General features: G+C 41.5%; 1 protein-coding gene across 5 annotated transcripts in view; it reads left to right on the top strand.

The window, feature by feature from the left end:
* The window catches only part of ccdc146 (coiled-coil domain containing 146), a 145,562-nt gene that overhangs the window by 81,485 nt on the left and 37,284 nt on the right, over positions 1 to 26,793 (top strand). For all 5 annotated transcript variants that reach the window (XM_043713819.1, XM_043713818.1, XM_043713820.1 and 2 more), the window contains 6 exons: positions 2,965 to 3,038; positions 4,563 to 4,790; positions 8,540 to 8,726; positions 10,823 to 10,915; positions 24,263 to 24,433; positions 25,582 to 25,670. In XM_043713819.1, the coding sequence (XP_043569754.1) occupies positions 2,965 to 3,038; positions 4,563 to 4,790; positions 8,540 to 8,726; positions 10,823 to 10,915; positions 24,263 to 24,433; positions 25,582 to 25,670 (842 nt within the window). The remainder of the gene's footprint in view (positions 1 to 2,964; positions 3,039 to 4,562; positions 4,791 to 8,539; positions 8,727 to 10,822; positions 10,916 to 24,262; positions 24,434 to 25,581; positions 25,671 to 26,793) is intronic.

Genomic DNA, 26,793 nt, shown 5'->3' with positions numbered 1-26,793 from the left:
ACCGGATGGGATCTATCCCAGGTTGCGGGGGGGAGGCAAGAGAGAAAATAGCTGGGGCCCTGACAGATATTTTTGTGGCATCTTTAAATACAGGTGAAGTGCTGGAGGACTGAAAGGTTGCTCATGTTGTCCCCCTGTACAAGAAGGGTAGTAGGGATATTCCGGGTAACTACAGACCAGTGAGCCTGACATTAGTGTTGGGGAAGTTGCTGGAGAGGGTACTGAGAATAGGGTCTATTTATATTTAGAAAAGAATGAGCTTATCAGTGATAGGCAACATGGTTTTGTGCGGGGGAGATCATGCCTTACCAACTTAATAGAGTTCTTCAAGGAAGTGACCAAATTGTTAGATGAAGGACGGGCTGTTGATGTCATGTACATGGACTTGAGTAAGGCATTTGATAAGGTTCCCCATTGTAGACTAATGGAGAAAGTGAAGTCACGTGGTGTGCAGGGTGTTCTAGCTAGGTGGATAAAGAACTGGTGGAGCAACAGGAGACAGAGAGTAGTAGTTGAAGTGAGTTTCTCGAAATGGAAAAAGGTGACCAGTGGTGTTCCACAGGGGTCAGTATTGGGGCCACTATTATTTGTAATATACATAAATTATCTAGAAGAGGGCACTGTTGATATGATCATCAAGTTTTCAGATGACACAAAGATTGGTTGAGTAGCAGAAAGCATAAGGGAATACAGAGAATAATGTCAGAGAATACAGGAGGATATAAATAGACTGGAGAGTTGGGTGGAAAAGTGGCAGATGGCTTTCAATCCAGACAAATGTGATGCATTTAGGCAAGTCTAATTCTAGAGCGAATTATACAATGAATGGAAGAGGCTTGGGAAAAGTTGATGGGCAGAGAGATCTGGGAGTTCAGGTCCATTGTACCCTGAAGGTTGCTGCACAGGTGGATAAAGTGGTCAAGAAGGCATTTAGTATGCTTGCCTTCATTGGACGGGATATTGAGTATAAGAGCTGGCAAGTCATGTTAAAATTGTACAAGACATTGGTTCGGCCGCATTTAGAATACTGTGTACAGTTCTGCATCACCACATTACCAAAAGGATGTGGACGCGTTGGAGAGGATGCAGAGAAGGTTTACGAGGATGTTGCCTGGTATGGAAGGTGCTAGCTATGAAGAGAGGTTGAGTAGGTTAGATTTATTTTCACTAGAAAAAAGGAGATTGAGGGGGGACCCGATTGAGGTTTACAAAATCATGAAGGGTATAGACAGGGTGGATAGAGACAAGCTTTTTCCCAGGATGAAGGATTCAATAACGAGAGGTTATGCTTTCAAGGTGAGAGGTAGAAAGTTTAAGGGGGATACACGCGGCAAGTACTTTACACAGAGGGTAGTGGGCATTTGGAACGCGTTGCCAGCAGAGGTGGTAGAGGCAGGCACAGTAGATTCATTTAAGATGCATCTGGACAGATGCATGAGTAGGTGGGGAGCAGAGGGATACAAATGCTTAGGAATTTACCGACAGGTTTAGACAGTACATTTGGATCGGCTCAGGCTTGGAGGGCCGAAGGGCCTGTTCCTGGGCTGTAAATTTTCTTTGTTCTTTTTTCTTTATCTACCCTCTCTATGCCCTTTAAAACTTTGTATATCTCAATCAGATACTCTCTCAGCCTTCTCTACTCTTAGGAAAACAACCCAGCTTATATGGTATTATTGGATCAGCTGTGTTGCACTTCAGAATCATTACAATCATTTGTCTTTTACATGTGTATTTTTGTATATAAATACCACCACATTAAACCTCTGGGCTAATAGTCAGCATTTCCGATATGTTTATTTGTTACATGTAACAAAATATCCTTCGAACACAGGCAAAGTTAGCAAATAGTTTTGAGTTTAAGAAGCTCTCATGAAGCTTGCTTCTGCAAAATAATCACACAGTCAAAGAGGTGATGGCCAAGTCGTATTATGGGCCTAGATTGTGCTGGAAAAGCATAGCAGGTCAGGCAGCATCCGAGGAGCAAAATTCCTTCAGGAATGAGGCAGGGAGCCTCTGGGATGGAGAGACAATGGGAGGGGGATGGGACTGGGGAGAAGGTAGCCAAGAGTACAATAGGTGGATGAGGTGAGGATGAAGGTGATAGGTCGGAGAGGAGGGTGGAGCGGATAGGTGGGAAGGAGGATTGGCAGGTTGGAACTCGGGTAAGGTGGGGGGAGGGGAAATTAGGAAATAGGTGAAGTCCACATTGATGCCCTGGGGTTGAAATATTCCGAGGTGGAAGTTCCAACCTGTCAGCTGAGCACATCCTCATGACTGTCCTGCCTACCAATCTTCCTTCCCACTTATCCACTCCACTCTCCTCTCTGACCTATCCGACCTGGTGAAGGGCTTTTGCCTGAAACATCGATTTTCCTGGTCTTTGGCTGCTGTCTGACCTGCTGTGCTTTTCCAGCACCACTCTAATCTAGACTCTGATCTCTAGCATCTGCAGTCCTCACTTTCGCCTAGTGGTATTATCTCTAGACGATTAATCTAGAAATTCAGCTAGTGTTCTGAGCACCTGAGTTCAAATCCTGCCATGGCAGATGGTAGAATTTGAACATAATTTAAAAATAAATATCTGGAATTAAGAATCTACTAATGACCACAGAACTATTGTTGATTGTCAGAAAGACCCCTTCTGGCTCACTAATGTCCAGGGAAGGAAATCTGCTGTCCTCACCTGGTCTGGCCTACATGTACCTCCAGACACACAGCAATGTGGTTGACTCTCAATTTCCCTCTGAAATGGCCTAGCAAACCATTCAGTTCAAGGGCTAGGGACAATTAATAAATGCTGGCCATCCAGCAATGCCCAAGTCCCACAGGTGAATTTAAAAATAATAAACAGCTTAATATCAAACAAGCACTCAATAAGGGGAAACAAATGATTTTTAAAGTTTAAATCACATATGAAGTATTTTATAATAAGTAACAACTTCTGTTTATTTTTCCTATCCGTAGCTTGATCTGGTCCAATTGCACACTGTTCCTGTTCAGCTGGCCAAAGATATACAGAAGTTGAATCGCAAAAGAAAGTAGGTTTAATAAATTGTGAACTAATAGTTACAATTTACATTTAAGTGATAATAAACAACACTGCATGAAGATAGCAAAGGATGTGGAGGGATATAGACCAAGGGCAGGCAGAAAGAATTAGTTTAATGTGGCGACATTTTGGCACAACATTGTGGGCTGGGTAGTCCGTTTCTGTGCTGTACAGTTCTATGTTCTATGATGTAATTATATTTCTTTGACTACAGGCATTTCTCTGAACTTTGCTCATTCTCAGGAAACTGTTTTGAAAGCTTCCAGGAATTTTTTTAATGTTGCAGTCAGCATATATTGATAACATTTTGAAACATCTGCGCAAAGGAAATGATTTGCAATTTTAACTCCAGATGTTAGTTACAAAATGTAGACAAAAATTGCAGCAACATAGAATTCTAATTTATCATAACAAGTGGTTCCCTTCAGGATAACCTACTCACTACCAGTTCCTGACCTCATTACAGCCTTAGTTCAATTATAGTTAAAATAAACTGAATTCCAAAGGTGAGAGTGACTGCTCTTGACATCAAGACAGCACTTGACTGAGTGCATTATCGAGGAACCCTAGCAAAACTGGAGTCAGTGGGAATCAGAGGGAAAACTGCACAGGTTGGAATTGTGCCTGACTCAAAAGTTATAGTTGTTCAAAGCCAATCGTCTCAATCCTAAGGCATGATTCCAGGAGTTCCTCAGGCTAGTGTCCTAGTTATAATCATTCAGCTGCTTCACAAAGATTTTTGCTTCATCATAAGAACAGAAGTGGGAATGTTTGCTGATGATTTCACAATGTTCAACATAATTCAAAGGACATAAGAAATAGGAGCAGGAGTAAGCCATTCATCTCTCAAGGCAAAAGTGAGGACTGCAGACGCTGGAAATCAGAGGTCGCGATTAGAGTGGTGCTGGAAAAGCACAGCAGGTCAGGCAGCATATGAGGAGCAGGAAAATTGACATTTCGGGCTTTTACCTGAAACGCCAATTTTCCTGCTCCTCGGACGCTGCCTGACCTGCTGTGCTTTTCCAGCACCATTCTAATCTAGACATTCATCTCTCAAGCCAGCTCCTCCATTCAATGAGATCATGACCGACCTTCTAATTCAGCACCATGCATTACCAGGGAAAGGCAAGGCACAGTTTACTTTCCTCCCACTGGAAGTTGACAAAGACTCTGATTGCTCTTTCTACTGTTACTACAATTCAGTACAGTCAAGAAGTAAACAAAATTGGTCATACTTATTTAGATCACCTCAAATTAAAATCAGTGGCAATGGCAAGTGCTTTTGTGTAGTTCATTTTATTTGACACAATAAACCTTTTCATTATCCTCCTCTTCCATGTCTTACGTTGTTCGTGAATGAAAGCTTGCAAAAGAACCATATCAAAATAATTATGTATTATCTGGTAATTTATTAAGATACAAAAATTTAACATTATTCTTTGCATTTATGGTGAAAATGTCAAAATGTTGCAGTTTCTGTTTGTTAAAATGTATTGCTCTTTTCCAAACTCAGCAATCTGGAGAAGGCAAAAGCTGAAATAGATGCACAATACAACGAACTTCTTGGTTCAGTCCAACAAATAGAAAATAAATGCAGAATGGTCGAAGATGAGAAATTGGAGGTAATGAAGGAGTTGGATGAAAAAAGGGCTTTACTGGACAGTAAAGAGCAAGAACACAACCAGTTAGTTAAGACTGTTGAGTTGGGCAAAGAAAATGAATCTACGTTAATGGGACAAAGGTTTGTAATGAACACTAAATATTTTCCAACCTATCATAATAATGACATTGTATTTGCAAAAGAAGTTCAATATCACTCAGAGGACGGGTCTCACTATTTTTTTCTGGGAAACACTTCAGATCTGCAGGTAGATAGGATAGTGAAGAAGGCATTTGGTATGCTTTCCTTTATTTTTCAGAGCATTGAGTATAGTAGTCCCCCCGTACCCGCGGGGGATATGTTCCACGACCTACCGTCGAAACCCGAAACCATGGATAGAAGCAAACCCACTCATTTCAAAGGGAAATCTACCTACCCAGCAGCCTCCTAGTCCCTGGTTCCGGAAGGTTCCCTAGAATATGATTGGCCCGCAGTAAACCGCAGATAACTGAAACCATGGAAAACAATTTTGCGGATACGGGGGTCGCCATGTATAGGAGATCATGTTGCGGCTGTACAGGACATTCGTCAGGCTACATTTGGAATGTTGTGTCCAGTTCTAGTCTCCCTCCTATCAGAAGGATGTTGTGAAACTTGAAAGGGTTCAGAAAAGATGTACAAGGATGTTGCCATGGTTGGAGGACTTGAGCTATATGAGAGGCTGAATAGACTGGGGCTATTTTCCCTGGAGCGTCGGAGGTTGAAGGGTGGCCTTATGGAGATTTATAAAATCTTGAGGGGTATAGATAGGATAAATAGGCAAGGTCTTTTCCCTGCGGTAGGGAAGTCCAGAACTAGAGGGCATAGGTTTAGGGTGAGAGGGGAAAAGTTTAAAAGGGAGCTAAGGGGGCAACGTTTTCTCACAGGGTGGTGTGTGTATGGTAAGAGCTGCCAGAAGAAGCGATGGAGACTGATACAGTCACAACAGTTAAAAGGTATCTAGATGGATATATGAATAGGAAGGGTTTAGAGGAATATGGGCCATGTTCTGGCAATTGGGACTAGATTAGGTTAGGGTATCTGGTTGGCATAGACAAGTTGGACGAAAGGGTGTGTTGCTGTGCTGTACATCTGTTTGACTCTCTATGACTCTATGTGGCAGTTGGGGGAAACTCCTCAATGTTTTTTTAAGTCTTATAATCTCATTTTTTTTACCATTCCTTTTATTCATGATTCACGTTTTTCCCACTTTATCGAACATCGCTGAAGCAATCTTTCTATAATATAAAGATGCTCATTGTTTTAATTTGTCACTTAAAAACAGACATTTCCTTTGACCTTTGTATGGAAGGAGTTTCTGCTTGTCACAAACAAGGCCAGGGATATTGAGGGGGTGGGGGCTTCCAAACTTGAGTCTGTCACTTACTTGGCTTGTACACCCAATGATATTAGACATATGATCTGCTTCATTCATGCATGGAACTTCAAAGAAAACAGTAAGGAGCTTCTCTAAAGAAAGTTGTGTCTGCAACTGAAGGTGGGCAGAGTTGATGCTTATGCCTGTATTTGTTAATCTGTTAGCCTGTAAACAATACGTGTGTCCATTTCAATTGTTTTTCACATGGCACCCTTACAAAGAGCACTGCACAATACGGAACTGAACCAATGCTGAGATTATCCTAGAACTGCGTGGGCAGCACGGTGGCACAGTGGTTAGCACTGCTGCCTCACAGCGCCAGAGACCCGGGTTCAATTCCCGACTCAGGCGACTGACTGTGTGGAGTTTGCACATTCTCCCCGTGTCTGCGTGGGTTTCCTCCGGGTGCTCCGGTTTCCTCCCACAGTCCAAAGATGTGCACGTCAGGTGAATTGGCCATGCTAAATTGCCTGTAGTGTTAGGTAAAGGGGTAAATGCATGGGAATGGGTGGGTTACGCTTCGGCGGGTCGGTGTGGACTTGTTGGGCCGAAGGGCCTGTTTCCACACTGTAAGTAATCTAATCTAATCTAATCTAATATGAATAACAAAAGTAGTTGGAAAATTCCCACCTGGGAAATCAAACTTACTCCATATTGTTGATGCCTGGAGTATCCTGAATTGTTGCCCAGAAAATTATATTTAACTATTCATGTTTCATCCTTAACCTGAGTATAACATGCTTTTTACATTATTGAGATGTCACTTCATAACTAATCAAGTATAGTTCCATAAGACAGGAGATGCAAGCATGTACTGAAAAGTTGTGATTTGGAAGAACTGAAATCTGATCTGCAATAGCCATTGTCATTAAGGCTTTTTGATTCAAGTATTTGTTTCATCATTCTTTCACTCTTTACATAAAAGCTGCAGATGAGATTTTACAGGATCAATGCATTGAATTTTTGCACATATTTTTCACATAATAGAAATTTTTTTGAAATAACATTCAGAAGTTTGGAATTTAAAATCTATTCACATGACCATTATATTTTAAAGTATCAACTGGAATTTCTAAGCATTTAGAGATGGATTTTCACGGAGTCAGGGAGAGTCCATGTAGCATTGAAAATAGCAGCAGGCATCAGATTCCAGGATTCTCAACCTCATTCTTAGCACCCACAATGTTCATCAGTGCTATTTAACAGGGCAGACTGGTTTAGGTCATGATCTCGACTCCACACTCGCGACCTGACCAGCTCTAAAGCAAGGATAGCCATGTCCTGGTCCTCAACAACTTGGAGTTGAGCCATGGTTAAAGGAGTCATGGTTCATGATGCCCCAGAGACACAGTGAACAATATTTTGGATGAGGAAACTTTTTGAAAAGCAAGTTTGAAAGGTCTTATCCACATCTCTACTTTTTTTAATTCACATGTGATGTGGGAATTGCTGGCTGGGCAAGTATTTGTTGCCCTATTCCTTGCCTAGAGGGCAATAAGAGTCAACCACACTTGGTCTGGAGTCACATGTATGCCAGACGAGGTAAAGATGGAAGTTTCCTTCCCTAAAGGACATTACTGAACCAGATAGGTTTTTTCTGACAATTGACAATGGTCATCAATAGACTCTTAATTCCAAATTTTTATTGAATTCAAATTCCACCATTTGCTGTGTCAGCATTTGAACCCTGGTCCCCAGAACATTAACTGAATTTCTTAACTAATAGTCTAGCAATGATACCACTAGGCTATTGCCTCCCCATAATGTTCTCTTCATTCACCCATATAGCCCCTCAAACCCTCCATGCCCAGCTATGGCATTGCACAATCACCCATTAAACCCTCTGTAGAGACAAAAAGATATGATAAAAGTTCAAGGGGAAAGGGGTCTGTGTGAAGAGGTATATTTTGGTATGTATAATATGAGCACCATGGGAAGCTGGGTGGATTGGGCATGAGTGTACATGATGTAGGAAGTAAAGAGCCTTACTGTTTTTTATTACAACTAGCACAAAGTCCCAGAACACTGGATGGCGTTTTAAGCAACTTGGTTCCACACCCACAATTCCCACCTTCCCCAACCTTTCACAAGGAAAATCTTGTCTCTGCAGGCACTTCTATGCAATCAGATGCACTGAGTCAGGAAATTTTCTGATTCTGCCACGAAGATGGCAATCCAGCTCTTATACTTGCATTTGAGTCTAAGACATAATCCTTTGATTCACAAGGAATTAAGGACTACGGGGAGAATGCGGGTAAGTGAAGTTGAAATGCCCATCAGCCATGATTGAATGGCGGAGTGGACTCGATGGGCCGAATGGCCTTATTTCCGCTCCTATGTCTTATGGTCTTATGGTCTTTAAACTTATACCTTGTTAAAGAATATACTTCTTTGGAAGATTAATTCTTCTTATTGGAGTTTGATCACAACATCAACAAATATATTCAGCAACTCGTTTACTCAATGTTAACAGAGCTTCCCTGGATTTGCATCTACGTTACATCCAAACTGAAAAGAAAATACTGTCTGATACAGTGGTGGTGAAACAAAGAGAGAAGGATCGAGAGCTCCGAAAGACAAAGAAAAAGGAAAAACAGCTGAAGTCATCAGTGGATGCACTGGCATATGCTGAATTTAGCTATGAAAAAATTAAAGCACAGGTATGTTTCATTTAGTTCACCGCAATCTGCAACTACCTTCAAAGTAAAAGAATTTAATTCATCCTGTCATGCCAGAGTAGCACTTTTGATACTGAACACAGGGTTCACCATCACAGTACAAACCATTGTCTTTGAGTCACAGATTTCACGCAACTTATGACTGACTATATTTTGTTATGAAGATGTGGGTGTACCTTTAAGATAGTGAAGGGCTCACATTAATTCTTTTTCAATTTTTAGGAACATAGCAACAGGAGCAGGCCATTCAGCTCGTTTAACCTGTCCCATCATTCAGTATAACCGTGGCTGATCAAACACTTCAGTGCTTTTTACCCACCTAGCTCCATTTCCCTGTTCGTCACTGGAAATCAGAAATCTGTCAATATGTGCCTGAAACATTATCAAATTCTGAGCTTCCACAGTCCTCTGTGTTAGAGAACTCCAAAGGTTCACAATTCTCTGAGTAAAAAAAAAATCTTGTCATCTTAGATTGAAGTGGCATTCCCCCTTGTATTTAAATTGTGACCTGAGGTTCTAGGCTTCCCAATGTGGGGAAACATCTTTCTTGCATTTGCCATGTCTATCCCTTTATGTATATTATAAGTCTTAATGTGATTACCTCTCATTCTTTGAAACTGTAGACAATGCAGGCCCAGCTTGCACCATGTCTCTTCATAGACAGTCCTGCCATCCTGGGAACAAGTTTGGTTAATCCTCATTGCATTCCACTATAGCAATACTACCTTTCCTGAGTTAAGAATATCAAACCGCACACAGTACTCTAGCTATGAACTAACCAATCTCCTATAGAATTGAAGTAAGACTATGTTAACTTACTATCCTTAAATACTTTGCAATAAAGGTTACCATTCCATTCGCACTCCTCATAGCTTCCTGAATCTGCTAGTTAGCTGTCAGTGATTTATCGACAAGGACACCTCAGTCCCTTTGTACATCAACACTTTTTAACCTCTTACCATTTAAGAAATACTCTTCACATATGTTTTTCCTATCAAAGTGGCTAACCTCACATTTTTCCCTATTGTATTCCATCTACAACGTTTCTGCCCATTCACTAAGCCTGTCCCAATCCTTCTGAAGCCGCTTTACATCTTCCTCATAACACATGCACTTACAATCAGCAAATTTAAAAATATTAACTTTGATGCCCATCTCCAAACCATTGATATGTATTGTAAACAGCTGGGGCCCAAGAACTGGTACTTGCAGTACCCCACTAGCAACAGCACACCAATGTGAGAATGATTTATTTGTTCCTATTGTTTTCTGTTTTCTAGCCAATCATTAATCCATGCCAGTACATTAGCTCCAATCCCATGTATTTTAATCTTTCTAACCAGCCTCCTGTGGGGTACTTTATCAAAAGTATACTGAGAATCTGTTTTGCAGATACACAACAGTGACTCCAGGCTTAAGTTGCAAAACCTGGAGCTCAGGCTTGTGTAGCTGGTGACAGTTCTTGCAGATGTGTTCTCCTGGGCCACATGATATGTTCGTAACTACACACACAGCATAGGATGTATACTCCACATGACCCTTTGACCTGCCATCCTGTAACTCCTAAAACTATTTAGTACAAGTATAGACTTACTTGTCTGTACTTTCTTATTCAGAAAGAGAGAAAACAAATGTCAAGAAACCTAAACACGAACTACATACCCAACTTTTACTTTAAAGATTAGCAATACTGATGAAACCAATTCGCCAATCAGTTCTGAAGCAGGTTCACTGGACCCAGAACATTAACACTGCTTTCCCACAGATACTGCCAGACCTGCTGAGGTTTTTCAGCAATTTCTGTTTGTCTCACCAATCAGTTGCTTTCCCTGTACTTGTGATGTTATATAACCATTGCTCTCAGTACAGGTTGCCTCTCAATCCACGTCTTATTTCCTCTCCCACTCACCTCTCACTATGAAGACTTTTATTTTGGAGTAAACCTTAATTAATCACCTCTTTCCCTCTCTGCCCTAAATTCCCATTTTGACCCAAATTCTCAGTTATTCACTATGTCTCACTCCAGCAAAGTCTCCCTCATTCTGATCATATGACTTACTCATCTTTTGTAACTATAGGTAGAATCTTTTCCGATTGGTGGAGCATTTTTGGAAAGGAGGAATGAATTAGAAAATGAGGTTAAAAGTTTAAAAAGAAAACTAGCAGACCAGGTAAGCTGCAATTTTTAAAATTTGTTTTCAGGATATGATTATTGGCAAGGCAACATTTATTGTCATTCCCGAAATGCAGAGTAAGTGGTGATTGGCCTTTATCTCAAATCCTGCAGTCTTCCTGCCAATGATAACCTCCCAATTATCATAGATAACAATTGGGTATTAATAAATTTTTGATTGTGTCTTCCAAGCCAAATGGTGTTGATGGAATTTTATTGAAAAAAGTATGTTTACAACCATGAAGAGTGGGTTGTAAACCTGTTTAGTGGAGAAGCAGGCATTCTCTTAGCTTTTTAGCTGAATGCGTGATGACGACCAGCACCCTGTCAAAGGAAGCATTTCTACATTAGGGATTCAGGCAAGGCTGAGAATGACTGAATGCTACATTGTTTCTTGAGGAGTCAACAACCAAAGGAATGGAAAGGAGACATTGGAAGGCTCCACCCTTTATCCCTGTCTCTGTCTCTAAATGATATGTGTGAAACTGAAATGAAGTGCTGTCTCTTGCAGACAGGAAGACAAGCTAGTCAGTCTCTCCATGCTGGTATCAATGTAAGTGACTGAGAAAATGAGCAGCAGGAGTACAGCCGCTTGAACTTGGAAACAATACTCTAAGAGGTTCAACAAACCCATAAGAGCATTGTCCTACACTGCATCATTCTGAACAACACCCCAGGCATCTCTACTAATTTCTTTCACTCCAGGTAACTCCTCCCTACATGAGTATGCACATTAACTTGCTTCACATAATCCTTCCCAATTCAAAATTGTCCGTTTCCTCTCCTTGCAAGAAAAGGGGAACACAGACCTCGAGGGAGAGGCAGAGAATGGAGTTGACTGTCCAGTGATAGCTGTCTTGATGAATACATGCACATCCATCCTTTCAATAGTGAAGAAAGTTGCTATTTTGAACAACGACCTACCACAAAAGCCAAAGGTATTTAAGGCATTGATATTAGGACATGTCAGAAAGCTGATTGTCTGTCTTGAATGAAGAAAGATGGATAGGCATAGATAGTAGAAAATGAATTCTACAACTTAAATAGGATGAGAGTTGAAATGTGCTCAACATTTCATTTATCTATAAAAGCATAGAATCATACTTTCCACACAGCCCATTTTCATTCATGCATATTTTGCTCTTAACAACCTGAAATTGAATTTAATGATTTATTGTCACTTGCATTTTACAGTGAATAATACAACAAAATGCAGTGAAAAGCTCCAACTGTCTCTACAACTGGTCACCATTTTGAATAGTTTAAGAATAAAAAGATATCACTGAAAGAGTCTATCTTCGTTACACCATCTCCGCCATGGGCCCTGAGCTGGCTCACAAATGACACCTGTGCCTCCATCCCTCCTCCACCGCATCACCACAAACTCACCAATGTAGGAGTCATCACTCTTTACACGCCATTTCTTCACCACTGTGCCCAACTTGCTGTCACTACCACCAAAGCCAGATCCTATCCTGAATCCACAAGCCCCATAATCAGGGGTTCCTGGCTCTGTTGCTGCCTTGATGACACCAGGTGACCCGCTGTGGACGTACAGCATGGAAGCAGAACTTTTGGTCCAACTCATCCATGCTGACCAGATATCCTAGATAAATCTACTCCCCTTTGCCACCAATTGGCCCATAATCCCTTTAAACCCTTCCTATTCATATACCCGTCCAGATGCCTTTAAATGTTGTAATTATACCAATTTCCACAACTTCCTCTGGCAGCTCGTTCCAGACATGTACCATCCTCTGCATTAAAAGGTTGCCCCTTCAGTCCCTTTCAAATCTTTTCCCTCTCTTCTTAAACCTATGCCCTCTCCTTTTGGATTCAACCCAGGGAAAAGACCTATTTACCCTGTCCATGCCCCTCAAGATTTTATAAACCTCAAAAATGTCACCCCTCAGCCTCTGAGGCTCTAGGGAATATAGTCCCAGCCTATTCAGCCTCTACCTATAGCTCCAACCCTCCAACCCTGGCAACAATCTTGTAATTTCTTTCTGAATTCTTCCAAGTTCCACAACATCCTTCCTATAGCCTCGCCAACACTAGGAGTCTTCCTCTGATCCTACTGTAACCAGGAGTCTCTGGTTCCACGGCCAGGCCAGGTCGCCGCCACCTTGCCAAAAGTCTCATTCCAGCCACTGGCCTCCAAGATGTTAGAGCATAGAACATAGAACGTTACAGCGCAATACAGGCCCTTCGGCCCTCACTGTTGTGCTGACCTGTGAAAATAATCTGATGCCCATCTAACCTACACCATTCCATTATTATCCATATGACTGTCCAATGACCATTTAAATGCCCTTAACATCAACGAGTGTACTACTTTTGCAGGCAGTCCGTTCCATGCTCCTACTACTCTCTGAGTGAAGAAACTACTCTTAATATTTGTACTAAATCTATCTCCCCTCAATTTAAAGCTATTTCCCCTCTTGTTAGCTTTCACCATGTGAGGAGAAAGGCTCTCACTGTCCACCCTATCTATTGCTCTGGTTATCTTATACGTCTTGATTAAGTCACCTCTCTATCGTCTTCTCTCCAACAATAACAGCCTCGGTTCCCTCAGCCTTTCCTCGTAAGACCTTCCTTCCATACCTGGCAACATCCTGGTAAATCTCCTCTGAACCCTTTCCAAAGCTTCAACATCCTTCCTAGAATGCAGTGACCAGAACTGTACGCAATACTCCAAGACTGGCTTTACCAGTGTCTTGTCCGGCTGAAGCATGACCTCGTGGCTCTGAAACTCAATCCCCCTACCAATAAATGCCAACACACCATATACCTTCTCAACAACCCTATCAACCTAGGTGGCAATGTTCAAGGATTTATGCACCTGGACACCGAGATCTCTCTGTTCATCTACACTGCCAAGAATTTTACCATTAGCCCAGTGTTCTGCATTCCTGTTATTCTTCTGAAGTAAACTACCTCACACTTTTCTGCATTAAACTTCATTCGCCACTTCTTAGGCCAGCTCTGTATCTTATTTATGTCTCTTTGTAAGCCATAACATCCTTCGGCACTATCTACAACTCTGCGTACCTTAGTGTCATAGGCAAATTTACTGACCCATCCTTCCATGCCCACACCCAGATCATTTTTAAAAATGATGAACAGCAGTGGCCTCAAAATATATCCTTGCGGCACGTCACTGGTAACTGAGCTCCAGGATGAACATTTCCCATCAACCACCACCCTCTGTCTTCTTTCAGCGAGCCAATTTCTGATCCAAACTGCAGGTGGGGGGCAGGAAAAATTTCTAGCTGTAACAAGCTGCTCCTTTTTTGAGGTATTGGAGGTGATTTCCTCGAATGCCAGGAGCACCAATTACTGTTTTATATGCTGTTGCATTATTTTGGAAATTTGGAGAAAAGTCAAAACAACAGCATTTTTAAAAGGGAGAGGAGCAGACAAAGGAAGCACATGGTCAGGCAGTGCAGGAGAGAGAGAAAGGAACCCATACTGCTAACTGATACAGCAGTGAACCTACAGCAGTTACTGCCTTTACTGTTTGAATTCATATATCATTGGACATCGGAGTACGTCTGGGAAAATTAACAAACAGTGAAATTCTTGGAGAAACCTGTTTGGGAGAGGTCATAGCACAGTAACAAATAAGTAAATATTTTAAGTGTGGCCTTACAGTAAGTCTGCAGTAGTGAGTAGAGTGGGTTCTTTCTTGATTATATGTTATATTGAGATATGTCTTTTGATTAAACTTAAAAATATAAGCCATAAGTATTAAGTTAGCCTGGAGCAGTGTTTTGTAAAGGAATAAGACTGTGCTATTTTCTGGGTCTGTAGATTGAAAGAAGCAAAAATGGCCTTTAGCAGAGTGATATGCTCTTCTTGTCATATGTGGGAGTTTAGGGAGTTAACACGTCACTGAGAATTAGATCTGCAATAAATGCCATTGGTTGTGAATCCTATCAGATCGAATGGATCAGTTAGAGAGACAGTTAGAGGCAATGAGAAATTTACAAGAGCAAGGGGATGTGATGGATGGCAGTTATAGGAAGGGAGAGAAGTTGCAGATACAGTCACATAGATGAGTAAATGCCAGGAAAGGTAAGAGAGGTAGGCAGGTAGTGCAGGAGTCCTCTGTGGCTATCCCCATTTCAAACAAGTATGCCATTTTGGAGAATGTAGGGGGTGTCGGATCCTCAAGAAAATGTAGCACAAACAGCCAAGTTTCTGGTATCGAGACTGGTTCTAACGCAATGAGAGGTACGTTGGGTCCCAAGAGATCAATTGGGTTAGGGGACTCTCTAGTCCGAGGCACAGACAGATGATTCTGTGGCAAGCAGTGAAAGATCAGAATGGTGTGTTGCCTCCCTGGTGCCAGGATCAAAGATATCTCAGAGAGGGTGCAGAATGTTCTCAAGGGGAGAGGGCCCAGCAGGAGGTCATAGTACACATTGGAACCAATGACATAGGAAGGGAAAAGGATGAGATTCTGAAGGGAGAATATAGAGAGTTATGCAGGAATTTTAAAAATAGGTCTTCGAGAGTAGTAATATCTGGATTACTCGTGGTGCTGCGAGCTAGTGAGGGTAGGAATAGGAGGATAGAGCAGATGTATGCATGGCTGAAGAGCTAGAGTATGGGAGAAAGATTCACATTTTTGGATCATTGGAATCTCTTCTGGGGTAGAAGTGACTTGTACAAGGAGGATGGATTGCACCTGAATTGGAAGGGGACTAATATACTGGCAGGGAGATTTGCTAGAGCTCCTCGGGAGGATTTAAACTAGTAAGGTGGAGGGGTGGGACTCAGGGAAATAGTGAGGAAAGAGGTCAATCTGAGACTGTACAGTTGAGAACTGAAGTGAGTCAAATAGTCAGGGCAGGCAGGGACAAAGCAGAGAACAAGGTAGGACTGACAAATTAAACTGCATTTATTTCAATGAAAGAGGCCTAACAGGAAAGGCAGATGAACTCAGGGCATAGTTACGAACATGGGACTGGAATATCATAGCAATTACAGAAACATGGCTCAGCGATGGACAGAACTGGCAGTTTAATGTTCCAGGATACAAATGCTGTAGGAAGGACAGAAAGGGAGGCAAGAGAGGAGAGGGAGTGGCGTTTTTGATAAAGGAGAGCATTACAGTTTACTGAGGGAGGATTTTCCCGAAAATACATCTGGGGAAGTTATTTGGGTTGAACTGAGAAATAAGAAAGGGATGATCACCTCATTGGGATTCTATTGTAGACCTGCTAATAGACAGAGGGAAATTAAGAAACAAATTTGTAAGGAGATCTCAGCTATCTGTAAGAATAATAGGGTGGTTATGGAAGGGGACTTTAACTTTCTGAACATAGACTGGGGCTGCAATAGTGTTAAGGGTTTAGATAGAGAGGAATTTGTTAAGTGTGTACAAGAAAATTTTCTGATTCAGTATGTAGATATACCTACCAGAGAAGATGCAAAACTTGACCTACTCTTGGGAAATAAGGCAGGGCAGGTGACTGAGGTGTCAGTGGGGGAGCACTTTGGGGCCAGAAACCATTATTCTATTCGTTTTAAAATAGTGATGGAAAAGGATAGACCAGATCTATAAGTTGAAGTTCTAAATTGGAGGAAGGCTGATTTTGATGGTATTAGACAAGAATTTTCAAAAGCTGACTGGGGGCAGATGTTCGCAGATAAAGGGAAGGCTGGAAAATGGGAAGCTTTCAGAAATGAGATAACGAGAGTCCACAGACATTATATTCCTGTTACGGTGCAAGGAATGGCTGGTAGGTGTAGGGAATGCTGGATGACTAAAGAAATTGAGGGTTTAGTTAAGAAAAAGAAGTAAGCATATGTCAGATATAGACAAGATATATTGAATAAATCCTTAGAAGAGTATAAAGGCAGTAGGAGTATATTTAAGAGGGAAATCAGGGGGGCAAAAAGGGTACATGAGATAGCTTTGGCAAATAGAATTAAGGAGAATGTAAAGAGTTTTTACAAATATATTAAGGACAAAAGGGTAACTACGGAGAGAGTAGGGCTCTTCTTCAGGAAAGAAGGGCTTATGCCGCAAGGGCATATGCCCTGAAGAAGGGTTTATGCCCGAAACGTCGATTCTCCTGCTCCTTTGATGCTGCCTGACCTGCTGCGCTTTTCCAGCAACACATTTTTAAGCTCTGATCTCCAGCATCTGCAGTCCTCACTTTCTCCTAGAGAGTAGGGTCTCTCAAAGATCAGCAAGGCGACCTTGTGTGGAGCTGCAGGAGAAGGGGGAGTTACTAAACAAGTATTTTGCAGTTTTTACTGTGGAAAAGGGCCTGGAAGGTATAGAATGTAGGGAAATAGATGGCGCAATCTTGAAAAATGTCCATATTACAAAGGAGGAAGTGCTGGATGTCTTGAAATGCATAAAAGTGGATAAATTCCCAGGACTTGATCTGGTGTACCCAAAAACTCTGTGGGAAAGTAGGGAAGTAATTGTTGGGCCCCTTGCTGAAATATTTGTATCATCGATAGTCACAGGCGAGGTGCCAGAAGACTTGGAGGATGGCCACTGTTTAAGAAAGGTGGTAAGGACAAGCCAGGGAACTATAGACCAGTGAGCCTGATGTCGATGGTGGGCAAGTTGTTGGAGGGAAGCCTGAGGGACAGGATTTACATGTATTTGGAAAGGCAAGGACTAAATAGGGATAGTTAACATGTCTTTGTGCATGGGAAATCATATCTCACAAACTTGAATGAGTGTTTTGAACAAGTAACAAGGAGGATTGATGAGGGCAGAGCAGTGGATGTAATCTATATGGACTTCAGTAAGGCGTTCGACAAGGTTCCCATTGGGAGATTGGTTAGCAAGGTTAAATCTCATGGAATACAAGGAAAACTAGCCATTTGGATACAGAACTGGCTCAAAGGTAGAGACAGAGGGTGGTGGTGGAGGGTTGTTTTTTAAATTGGAGGTCTGTGACCAGTGGACTGGCACAAGGATCGGTGCTGGGTCCACTACTTTTCATCATTTATATAAATGATTTGGATGTGAGCATAAGCGATAAGTTTGCAGATGACACCAAAATTGGAGGTGTAGTGGACAGCAAAGATTACAAAGGGATCTTGATCAGATGGGTCAATGGGCTGAGAAGTGGTTGATGGAAGTTAATTTAGATAAATATGAGGTGCTGCATTTTGGGAAAGTAAATCTTAACAGGACTTATACACGTAATGGTAAGGTCCGAAGGAGTGTGGCTGAACAAAGAGACCTTGGAGTGCTGGTTCATAGCTCCCTGAAAGTGGAGTCACAGGTAGAGAGGACAGTGAAGAAGGCATTTGGTATGTTTTCCTTTATTGGTCAGAGTATTGAGTAATGGGGTTGGGAGGTCATGTTGTGGCTGTACAGGATAGTGGTTAGGTCACTTTTGGAATATTGCGCCCAATTCTGGTCTCCTTCCTATTGGAAAGATGTTGTGAAACGTGAAAGGGTTCAGAAAAGATTTACAGGGATGTTGCCAGGATTGGAGGATTTGAGCTTTAGGGAGAGGCTGAAAAGGCTAGGGTTGTTTTCCCAGGAGCGTCGGAGGCTGAGGGGTGACCTTAAAGAGGTTTACTTATCCTATCCATGAGGGGCATGGATAGGATAAGGAAACAAAGTCTCTTCCCTGGGTTGGGGGAGTCCAGAACTAGAGGGCATAGGTTTAAGGTGAGAGGAAAAAGATATAAAAGAGACCTAAGGAGCAACTTTTTCATGCAGAGGGTGGTACGTGTATGGAATTAGCTGCTAGGGGAAGTGGTGAATGCTGGTACAATTGCAGCATTTAAAAGGCATCTGAATGGGTATATGAACAGGAATGGTTTGGAGGGATATGGGCCGGGTGCTGGCAGATGGGACTAGATTAGGTTGGGGATATGTGGCAGCATGGACAAGTTGGACCGAAGGGTCTGTTTCCGTGCTGTACATCTCTCTGACTCTATGACTGTAACTCACCTTCAATCCCGAAAGTCTGTATTTTGTGCAATAGCCTACTGTGTGGAATCTTATCAAACACCTTACTGAAGTCAACATACACCAGATCAACTACTTTACCTTCATCCAGCTGTTTTATCACATTCTCAAAGAACTCAATAAGGTTAGTGAGGCATGACCTACCCTTCACAAAACTGTGTTGACTATCCCTAATCAAATTTTCCTTTCCAGATGATTACAAATCCTATCTTTCATAACCTTTTCCAACACCCTCCCCACAGCCAAATTAAGGCTCACTGGCCTATGATTATTAGGGTTGTCCCTACTCACCTTCTTAACGAGGGAACAACATTTGCTATCCTCCAGTCTTCTGGCACTACTCCTGTTAACAATGATGACATAAAGATCAAAGCCAAAGACTCTGCAATCTCCTCCCTGACTTCCCAGAAAATTCAAGGATAAATCCCATCCGGCCCGGGGTCTTGTCTGTTTTCAGATCTTCCAAAATTGCTAAAACCTCCTCTTTGTCAACCTCAATCCCATCTAACCTTGTAGTCTGTATCTCCGTATTCTCACTAACTTGCCCTTTTCCAATGTGAATGCTGACAAAAAGTATTTATTAAGCACTTCCCCTATGTCTTCAGATTCCACACACAATTTTCCACTACTATCTTTAATTGGCCCTATTCTTACTCTAGTTATTCTTTTATCCCTGATATACCTATAGAAGGCCTTAGGGTTTTCCTTGATCCTATCAGTCAACAACTTCTCATGTCCCCCCCTGGCTCTTTTTAGATCTTTTCTGGCTAACTTATAACTCTCAAGCCCCCATATCTGAGCCTTCACACCTCATCCTCACATAAGTCTTCTTCTTCCTCTTGACAAGAGCTTCAACTTCTTTAGGAAACCATGGCTCCCTCTCTCAAAACCTACCTCCCTGCGTGATAGGTTTATACTTATCAAGGACCCACAGTAGCTTTTCCTTGAATGAGTTCCACATTTCAACTATGTCCATCCCCTGCAGTTTCCTTCCCCATCCTATGCATCATACATCTTGCCTAATTGCATCATAATTGTCTTCCACTTCCCCCCCTGCCCCCACCCTGCACCACCCAATTATACCTCTTTCCCTGCGGTATATACCTATCCTGCCCATTGCTATTGTAAACATTACCAAATTATGGTCAGTATCGCCAAAGTGCTCACCTATCTCCAAATCTAACACCTGGCCGGTTCATTCCCCAGTACCAAATACAATATGGCATTGTCCCTTGTTGGCCTCCTGCACGCATTGAACAAAAACTGACCCATCTAAACTACTTTAACTATGGTAATCCCAGTCAATATTGGGGAAGTTAAAGTCCACCATAACAACTGCCCTGTTACTCTTCCTCCTATCATCTTTGCTATAGTTTCCTCTATATCCCTGGAACAATTCCGATGCCTGTAGAAAACTCCCAACAAGGTGACCTCTCCTTTCCTGTTTCTAACCTCGCTTGAACTACCTCAGTGGATGAGTCCTCAAACATTCTCTCAGCTGCTGTAATACTACCCTTGATTAACAATGCCACACCGTGCCTACCCCACCCCCCCAAACTTTTTAACCATCATCTCTGTTCTTGCTGAAACATCTAAATCCCAGAATCTGCAACAACCATTCCTGTCCCTCCTCTAGTCATGTCTCTGAAATGGCCACAACATCAAAATCCCAGGACCAACCCATGCTGCAAGTTCATCTACCTTATCCCAGATGCTGCTGGCACTGATATACACACATTTCAAATCAACATCCTGGTTGCCGGTGCCCTCTCGCGACCTTGTAATCCTATTCCTGACCTCACTACCCTCAACCGCCTGGACACTTTTTTTCAATTTTCTTTAATAATTTTCTTTTGCAGTCTTGATGGACTGAATGGTCTTATTGTCCCTTTCCAGCCACTATTAAAGGAAACGCAGGCGTACTGCTGCACATTGACCCTATAAAAATGGCGGATCCACATGCATCCTCCTGAACACCATCGCCAATACAAGATGGTGGCGGTTACCTCGGTTTGTCGCCATACCAGCCGGCAGCCATTTTCCAGTTTGCTGATAATGGGGCTGGGAGTTTCTATTTCTAGTCCATCAACCTCCCAGTCCACAATGGGCAGCACAGTGGCTCAGTGGTTAGCATTGCTGCCTCACATTACCAGGGACCTGGGCTCGATTCCAGCCTCGGGTGACTGTGCAGAGTTTGCACATTCTCCCTGTGTCAGCGTGGGTTTCCTCCAGATGCTCCAGTTTCATCCCACAGTCCAAAGATGTGATGGTTAGTTGAATTGGCCATACTAAATTGCCCAAAGTGTTTTGGGGTGTGTACATTAGATGCATTAGTAAAGGGTAAATGTAGAGTAGTAGAATCGGGGAATTGATCTGGGTGGGATACTCTTCGGAGGACCGGTGTGGACTTGTTAGGTCAAAAGGCCTGTTTCCACACTATAGGGATTCTATATATACACTGTCTCAATTCACCACTGCTCTCCAGAATGACAACCCCTCCCACCCCCACGTTGCCTTGCTGGTGCCACCATCTTGAAAAGTCTGTTGCCGTTGCTGCCTCCAATTGCTGGAGGATCTTTGCCACCACCCCAAACACCAGGAGGATGTCCTTACTGCCTTGTCTGCCATGGCTGTCTCCAACCACAAGGACTGAAAGAACTGTGGATGCTGTGAATCAGAAACAAAAACAGAAATTGCTGGAAAAGCTCAGCAGGTCGGGCAGCATCTGTGCAGAGAAATCAGAGTTAACGTTTCAGGTGCTGACCATTCCTCAGAATGATGATAGCTGGGAAAATGTTGGTTTAAATGTTGGTTTATATGCAGAAGAAGGGTTGGGGGTAAGGCGTAAAGACAAAGGAGTTGATAATCTCTATCTCAGCTCTGCATAAGCTTGAAGAACAACACCTCATTTTCTATTTGGGGACCCTACTGCCTTCTGGACTCAGTGTTGAGTTCAATAACTTTAGGATTTGAACTCTCCAATGTCTTAGCCATCATCCCGACACACCAGGCCTTCTTACCACATAGTCTGCTATTACATATAACCCAATGTTAGCCATTAACAATCTCCATTAACAGCTATTCATCCTCCTAGCCAGAGTGTTATCCACTCCTTTGTCTGTCCAATTGTTCTTCTCTGGGCTCTATCTCTACTCCTTACCCTCTCCCCCAGTCCTATATTCTGCATATAAACTGACATTTTGCTAGTTATTATTAGTTTTGAGGAGGGGTCACTGGACCCGAAACATTAACTTTGATTTCTCTTCATAGATGCTGACAGACCTGCTGAGCTTTTCCAGCCTGACTACTCCACCATAATCTTGAACACAAGAAGTATTCAGCAAATTCTTTAACTGAGAAATTGTTACTTAACATCAAATTTAATATACAGTAATTAGATGTTCACTGTTGATAAAGACCACTTTTTTTCGGGCTGTGGACTGAAAAGGGAAAAGGTACTGCTTTGAACCAGGAAAGCTGGATAAGAGATTGTTTGCAGTTTTAAAAACAAGTTACTGGAACACCTTGTGATTTGTGTCTGCAACTATACCTTATTCAAGCAATGAGGAAGATCTTCCACAAAGGCACTGCCTGTATGAGTATTCAGGGCAATTCTGCCCAGGCATGTTCATTTGATTAGCTTTTCAGATGGCACAAATTATTATGTGTTCAGAAAAGCTCAGCATTGTAACAACTTCTTGATTGGTTCCTAAGCAAGTGGCTATACCCATGTATAGACAATAAATCCAGCCTATAAAATGAAAGCATTTTTTTCTTTCTATGTGGAGAAATAAAAGAAAATCCCTAGTTGCCAGCTATTCACCCTCACCTTTCATCTGTAAGCTGCTCTCTTCAAATCCCTCACTGAGAGAAGAAAAAGAAAACTCCCTTCAGAGACATTGAAAACATAAATTCTTAACCAGTGAATGAAAGACGGAGAATTGGTATATCCACATTCTGTCATCAACAAAGTGTTGGAAGGAGTTGAATGGACACACAAAAAATTAACTCATTGATGCCTCTAGTTTGAACTGATGTTATTGAAATGTGTTTCCTAGATTTTTGATTTTGTCCCCCATAATATTAATGACTTACATGTCTTTGAGTTTCTGTTTGTATGTTTATTGAAATTTTTAAAAGGGTAGAGTTTAAGTTATAAAGTTATAAATAAGCAATTCATGTTTCTATTCCATTAATTAAAAATGTTTAATTCCAATGAATAGTTATTTACTGGTTACGGGAAAAACATCTGTTGTGCATATTCTTTTAACCGAAATAAGACAATTAAGTAGAATTGGAGAATTTATTGGTTTAATCAGATTTTATTTGTGATGTATCAGGAAAACAGTGAAGCTTGATTTACAGTCCACTTTCACCAATAAGTCATTACACAGTTAAATTCAACCTCTCCCTGTTGCTCAATTATCTGCAGTCAAGGAGTCAGTTGCTTGTGAGAGATGAACAACATTTGGTCATTATAATGCCTTTCATGCCTGGGCTGCTCATATTTCAAGTGGGTGTGACTTAATCGAGTCCAAAACCTATAAAGAAACTAGGGCAGACATTTTAAGACTGTAAGTGAATGTATATTTACAAAAATGCAGGATTATTTAAAATTAAGTATCACTGTGCACCTATGTGGCTTCAGTAAGATTCTTTTTCTTCCTCTTTCTTGCACTACATCCAAATATAGTCCTGATATCTGCATCTGGAGTGAAGGAAGTCTGCTCTGTAGTTGGCCTTGTTGGGTGGAATGCTTAGCTGATTGTCTGTGCGGGGCATTTGGCCTTGAGGGTCCAGTCCTGCTGAGAATGCCCCAACTAGATCCGGGTCACACTCCTCTGAAGGCTGGGAATTCATAGGCTTGGGCATCATAGGCAGTGGGGAGGTGGAAGGGACAAGCTTCTCTGGAGTGAGCTGAGAGAAAGCTTCTGTCTTGAGTGTGGCTCCTCCTCCATCTGGGTGCCTACTGGCACCACCTTGTCTCCCTGAGAGGAAGGTGATCTGACTTGAGGTTGAGGTCCCTCTCCTCTCTCTCACTGTACCATTAATGCTGAGCACCAGTGGCTAAAGTGATAGTCTGTAGGGCTATGTACATATCTGGCAGACACTGCACATATATCTGAAGAAGAGTCATACCAGACTCAAATGTTTACTCTGTTTCTGTGTCCCAGATGCTGCAAGACCTAGTAAGGTTCTCAACATTTTCTCATTTTATTTCAGATGTGCAGCATCCACAATTTTTAACTTATATATACGGCATGTGCTGAACCATGTTGGAATTAATAACTCATAAAAATATACATTGAAGTGTTTAATTCTCATTAAAAAAATCTTTCATTGTCTTCTGAACTATGACCATTAAACTGCCAACTTTACATGCAGCTTTCTTTGACGGAGGTAGAGGTTAATTTATTGCGTAAACGGATGCTTGAAGAAGATAATCTCATCTCAGAACAAAGACGTGCACGTGAAGAGGTTATAAATCTAACCCGGCTTGCCCAGATCAGGTCTGATGAGAAAGATCAGAAAGCAAGGGATCTAATGAATATGCAGGTACTTCTGAATTTCTAACTTCTCATTGTCATTTTATAAATTATATTTTAAAATGTCAGGAAATATGTGCATTACAGCAACATAAAAAAATTAGCAATGAATACAAAATAATGTATATAAAAGAGGAAAAAAAAAGTTTATACTTCTTTTAAAGATGAATAACAAGACAAAATAAAATCAGAGGGCAAATTCTGCAATGTATGTTAAATGTTTCTAGAACCATTGAATATTGGAGCCCCAGATCTGTGAAGGTATCAGTTTAGACAAGTTGGTTATGTTCCTTCCACCAAGCAGCAACGGATGGAGGGGCAGTAAGGTTCTCCCTGGTCTAACCTTTTGAAGTCCCAATGTTTTCCATCAGATTCTTCATTTGAATCTACTCATCCCAGCAGATGAAAGTGATATTTGCTTGGAAATCAGGGTGGCTTTCTTAAATGTTCATATCAGTCTCCAATGACTTAATTGTGGCATGAAAATAATTTTAACAAAAGTTTTGTTTGGGTAGAAGAACTGAGGTCAGAAAAGGTTCAAGAAGTTTCTTTCAGAGTGTTCCTCTGCATTACTTAAAGGAAGTTTGAATCTCCAGGTCCAGAACTCATTCTTCCACCACTCTCTCCCATGAAAGCCAATTGGGAGGCACTAATGTAAACATTCCCAACTTATTGTATGAATGCTGGGAGACCATGCTAAGGAAGAAAAGAATTTCTGGGAACCCTAAGTATTTATGTGGAACTCAGAATCTCAGGTTCCTTCTCATAGTCAAGCAGGTCTTCTTACATTTTAAAAAAATCATACTTTTTCTGCCTATGTTTAACCCTGGTGATTCAAGCAAGGTAGGTACCAGGCACTGACCTCACAACACACTTCTCTCCTGCTTGTGATGACTGCTTTTTGAAACCAGGGAGTTAAAACTCTGGCAATTGTGAATAACTCAGTGAAAATCCTGCTATCATACATGATGAAGGAATAAAACCAGTTTTAGAAAAAGAGAGAGAGATTGGGAAACGACTAAAAAGGTAGAAATGCAGACAGGAAAAAATATAAGTTGGGAAACAAATTAACTACTAGGAGAAACCTTTTTTTTTTAAAATGCTGTTTGTTCACAATATCAGAGATCAATCTATTATTTTGCATTGTTTTTAAAATAGCATAAGCGTGAACGAACTATAGAAGAGCTGAAAGAGGAGAAACTAACCTTACAGAATTCTGAAAAGAAGCATAGACATATGCTGGTTAGGTAAGAACATCTTACTTTGTACAAGTCAATTTTTATCAATGCTTTCTTCTCTTTTCCAACCTAAATTGTACTCCATTCCATGTTGCCCCATGTCACAGTCATTATCTACCCTTGTCGTGAACCTCAACAGCACACTATACTAATTCAAGAGTATTTACACTTTTCATACCTTATTCATATTTTGGCAAAGTTTGCATTCAATGATATGTTTATTTGTAGCTTCCAGTTGAGCCCAAGTACGTTTAAAATAGATTCCAGAATAATTTGTACACAATAATTTTCATATTTCTGCAATACATCTATATAAACAAAAATAAATGTCTCATAATTATTCATACCTATAATTATCACAAGCAGTTGAGTACTGCGTGCTCTCAGTAATAAAAAGACTCAAAAACTGGAACTATTATGAATATCTGTGTATATGCATTAGTCACAAATAATTGAAGATAATATTGGAAATACTCAGCAGATGTGGCGCAGTCTATGGAGAGAGAAATACACTCAACATTTGACTAAAGGAACTTCATAAGACCATAAGAAATAGGAAGAGGTGGACACCATTCAGCCCCTTGAGCCTGTTCCACCATTAAATAGAATGGCTGATCGAACATACTTCATGTCCACTTTCCTGCCTTTCCCATAACCCTTGATTACCCCACTAATCAAGAATCCATCTATCTTAAGGGGCTTGACAGGGTAAATGCTAAAACGATGTTTCCTCTCATGGGCAAATCTAGGTCCAGAGGGCATAGTCTTGGAATCAAGGGATGCCAATTCACGAATGAGATAAGAAACAATTTCTTCTCTCAGAGGGTTACGAGTCTTTGGAATTTTTTCCCACAAAGCTGTGGAGGCAGAATCCTTGTGCATATTTAAGGCTGAGATAGATTCCACAGTTATTGGGACTGGAAGATCTGGGCTGAAAATGTGTTGCTGGAAAATAACAGAAGGTCAGGCAGTATCCAAGGAACAGGAGAATCGACGTTTCGGGCATGAGCCCTTCTTCAGGAATGAGGAAAGTGTGTTCAGGAATGAGGAAAGGGAGGAAGGACTTGGGGGAGGGGTGTTGGAAATGTGATAGGTGGAAGGAGGTCAAGGTGAGGGTGATAGGCCGGAGTGG

This window comes from Chiloscyllium plagiosum, chromosome 23 (genome assembly GCF_004010195.1).
Source record: "Chiloscyllium plagiosum isolate BGI_BamShark_2017 chromosome 23, ASM401019v2, whole genome shotgun sequence".
Lineage (NCBI taxonomy): Eukaryota > Metazoa > Chordata > Chondrichthyes > Orectolobiformes > Hemiscylliidae > Chiloscyllium > Chiloscyllium plagiosum.
Note: the sequence above shows the minus strand (reverse complement) of the source record. Positions and strands in the feature narration are given on the sequence as shown.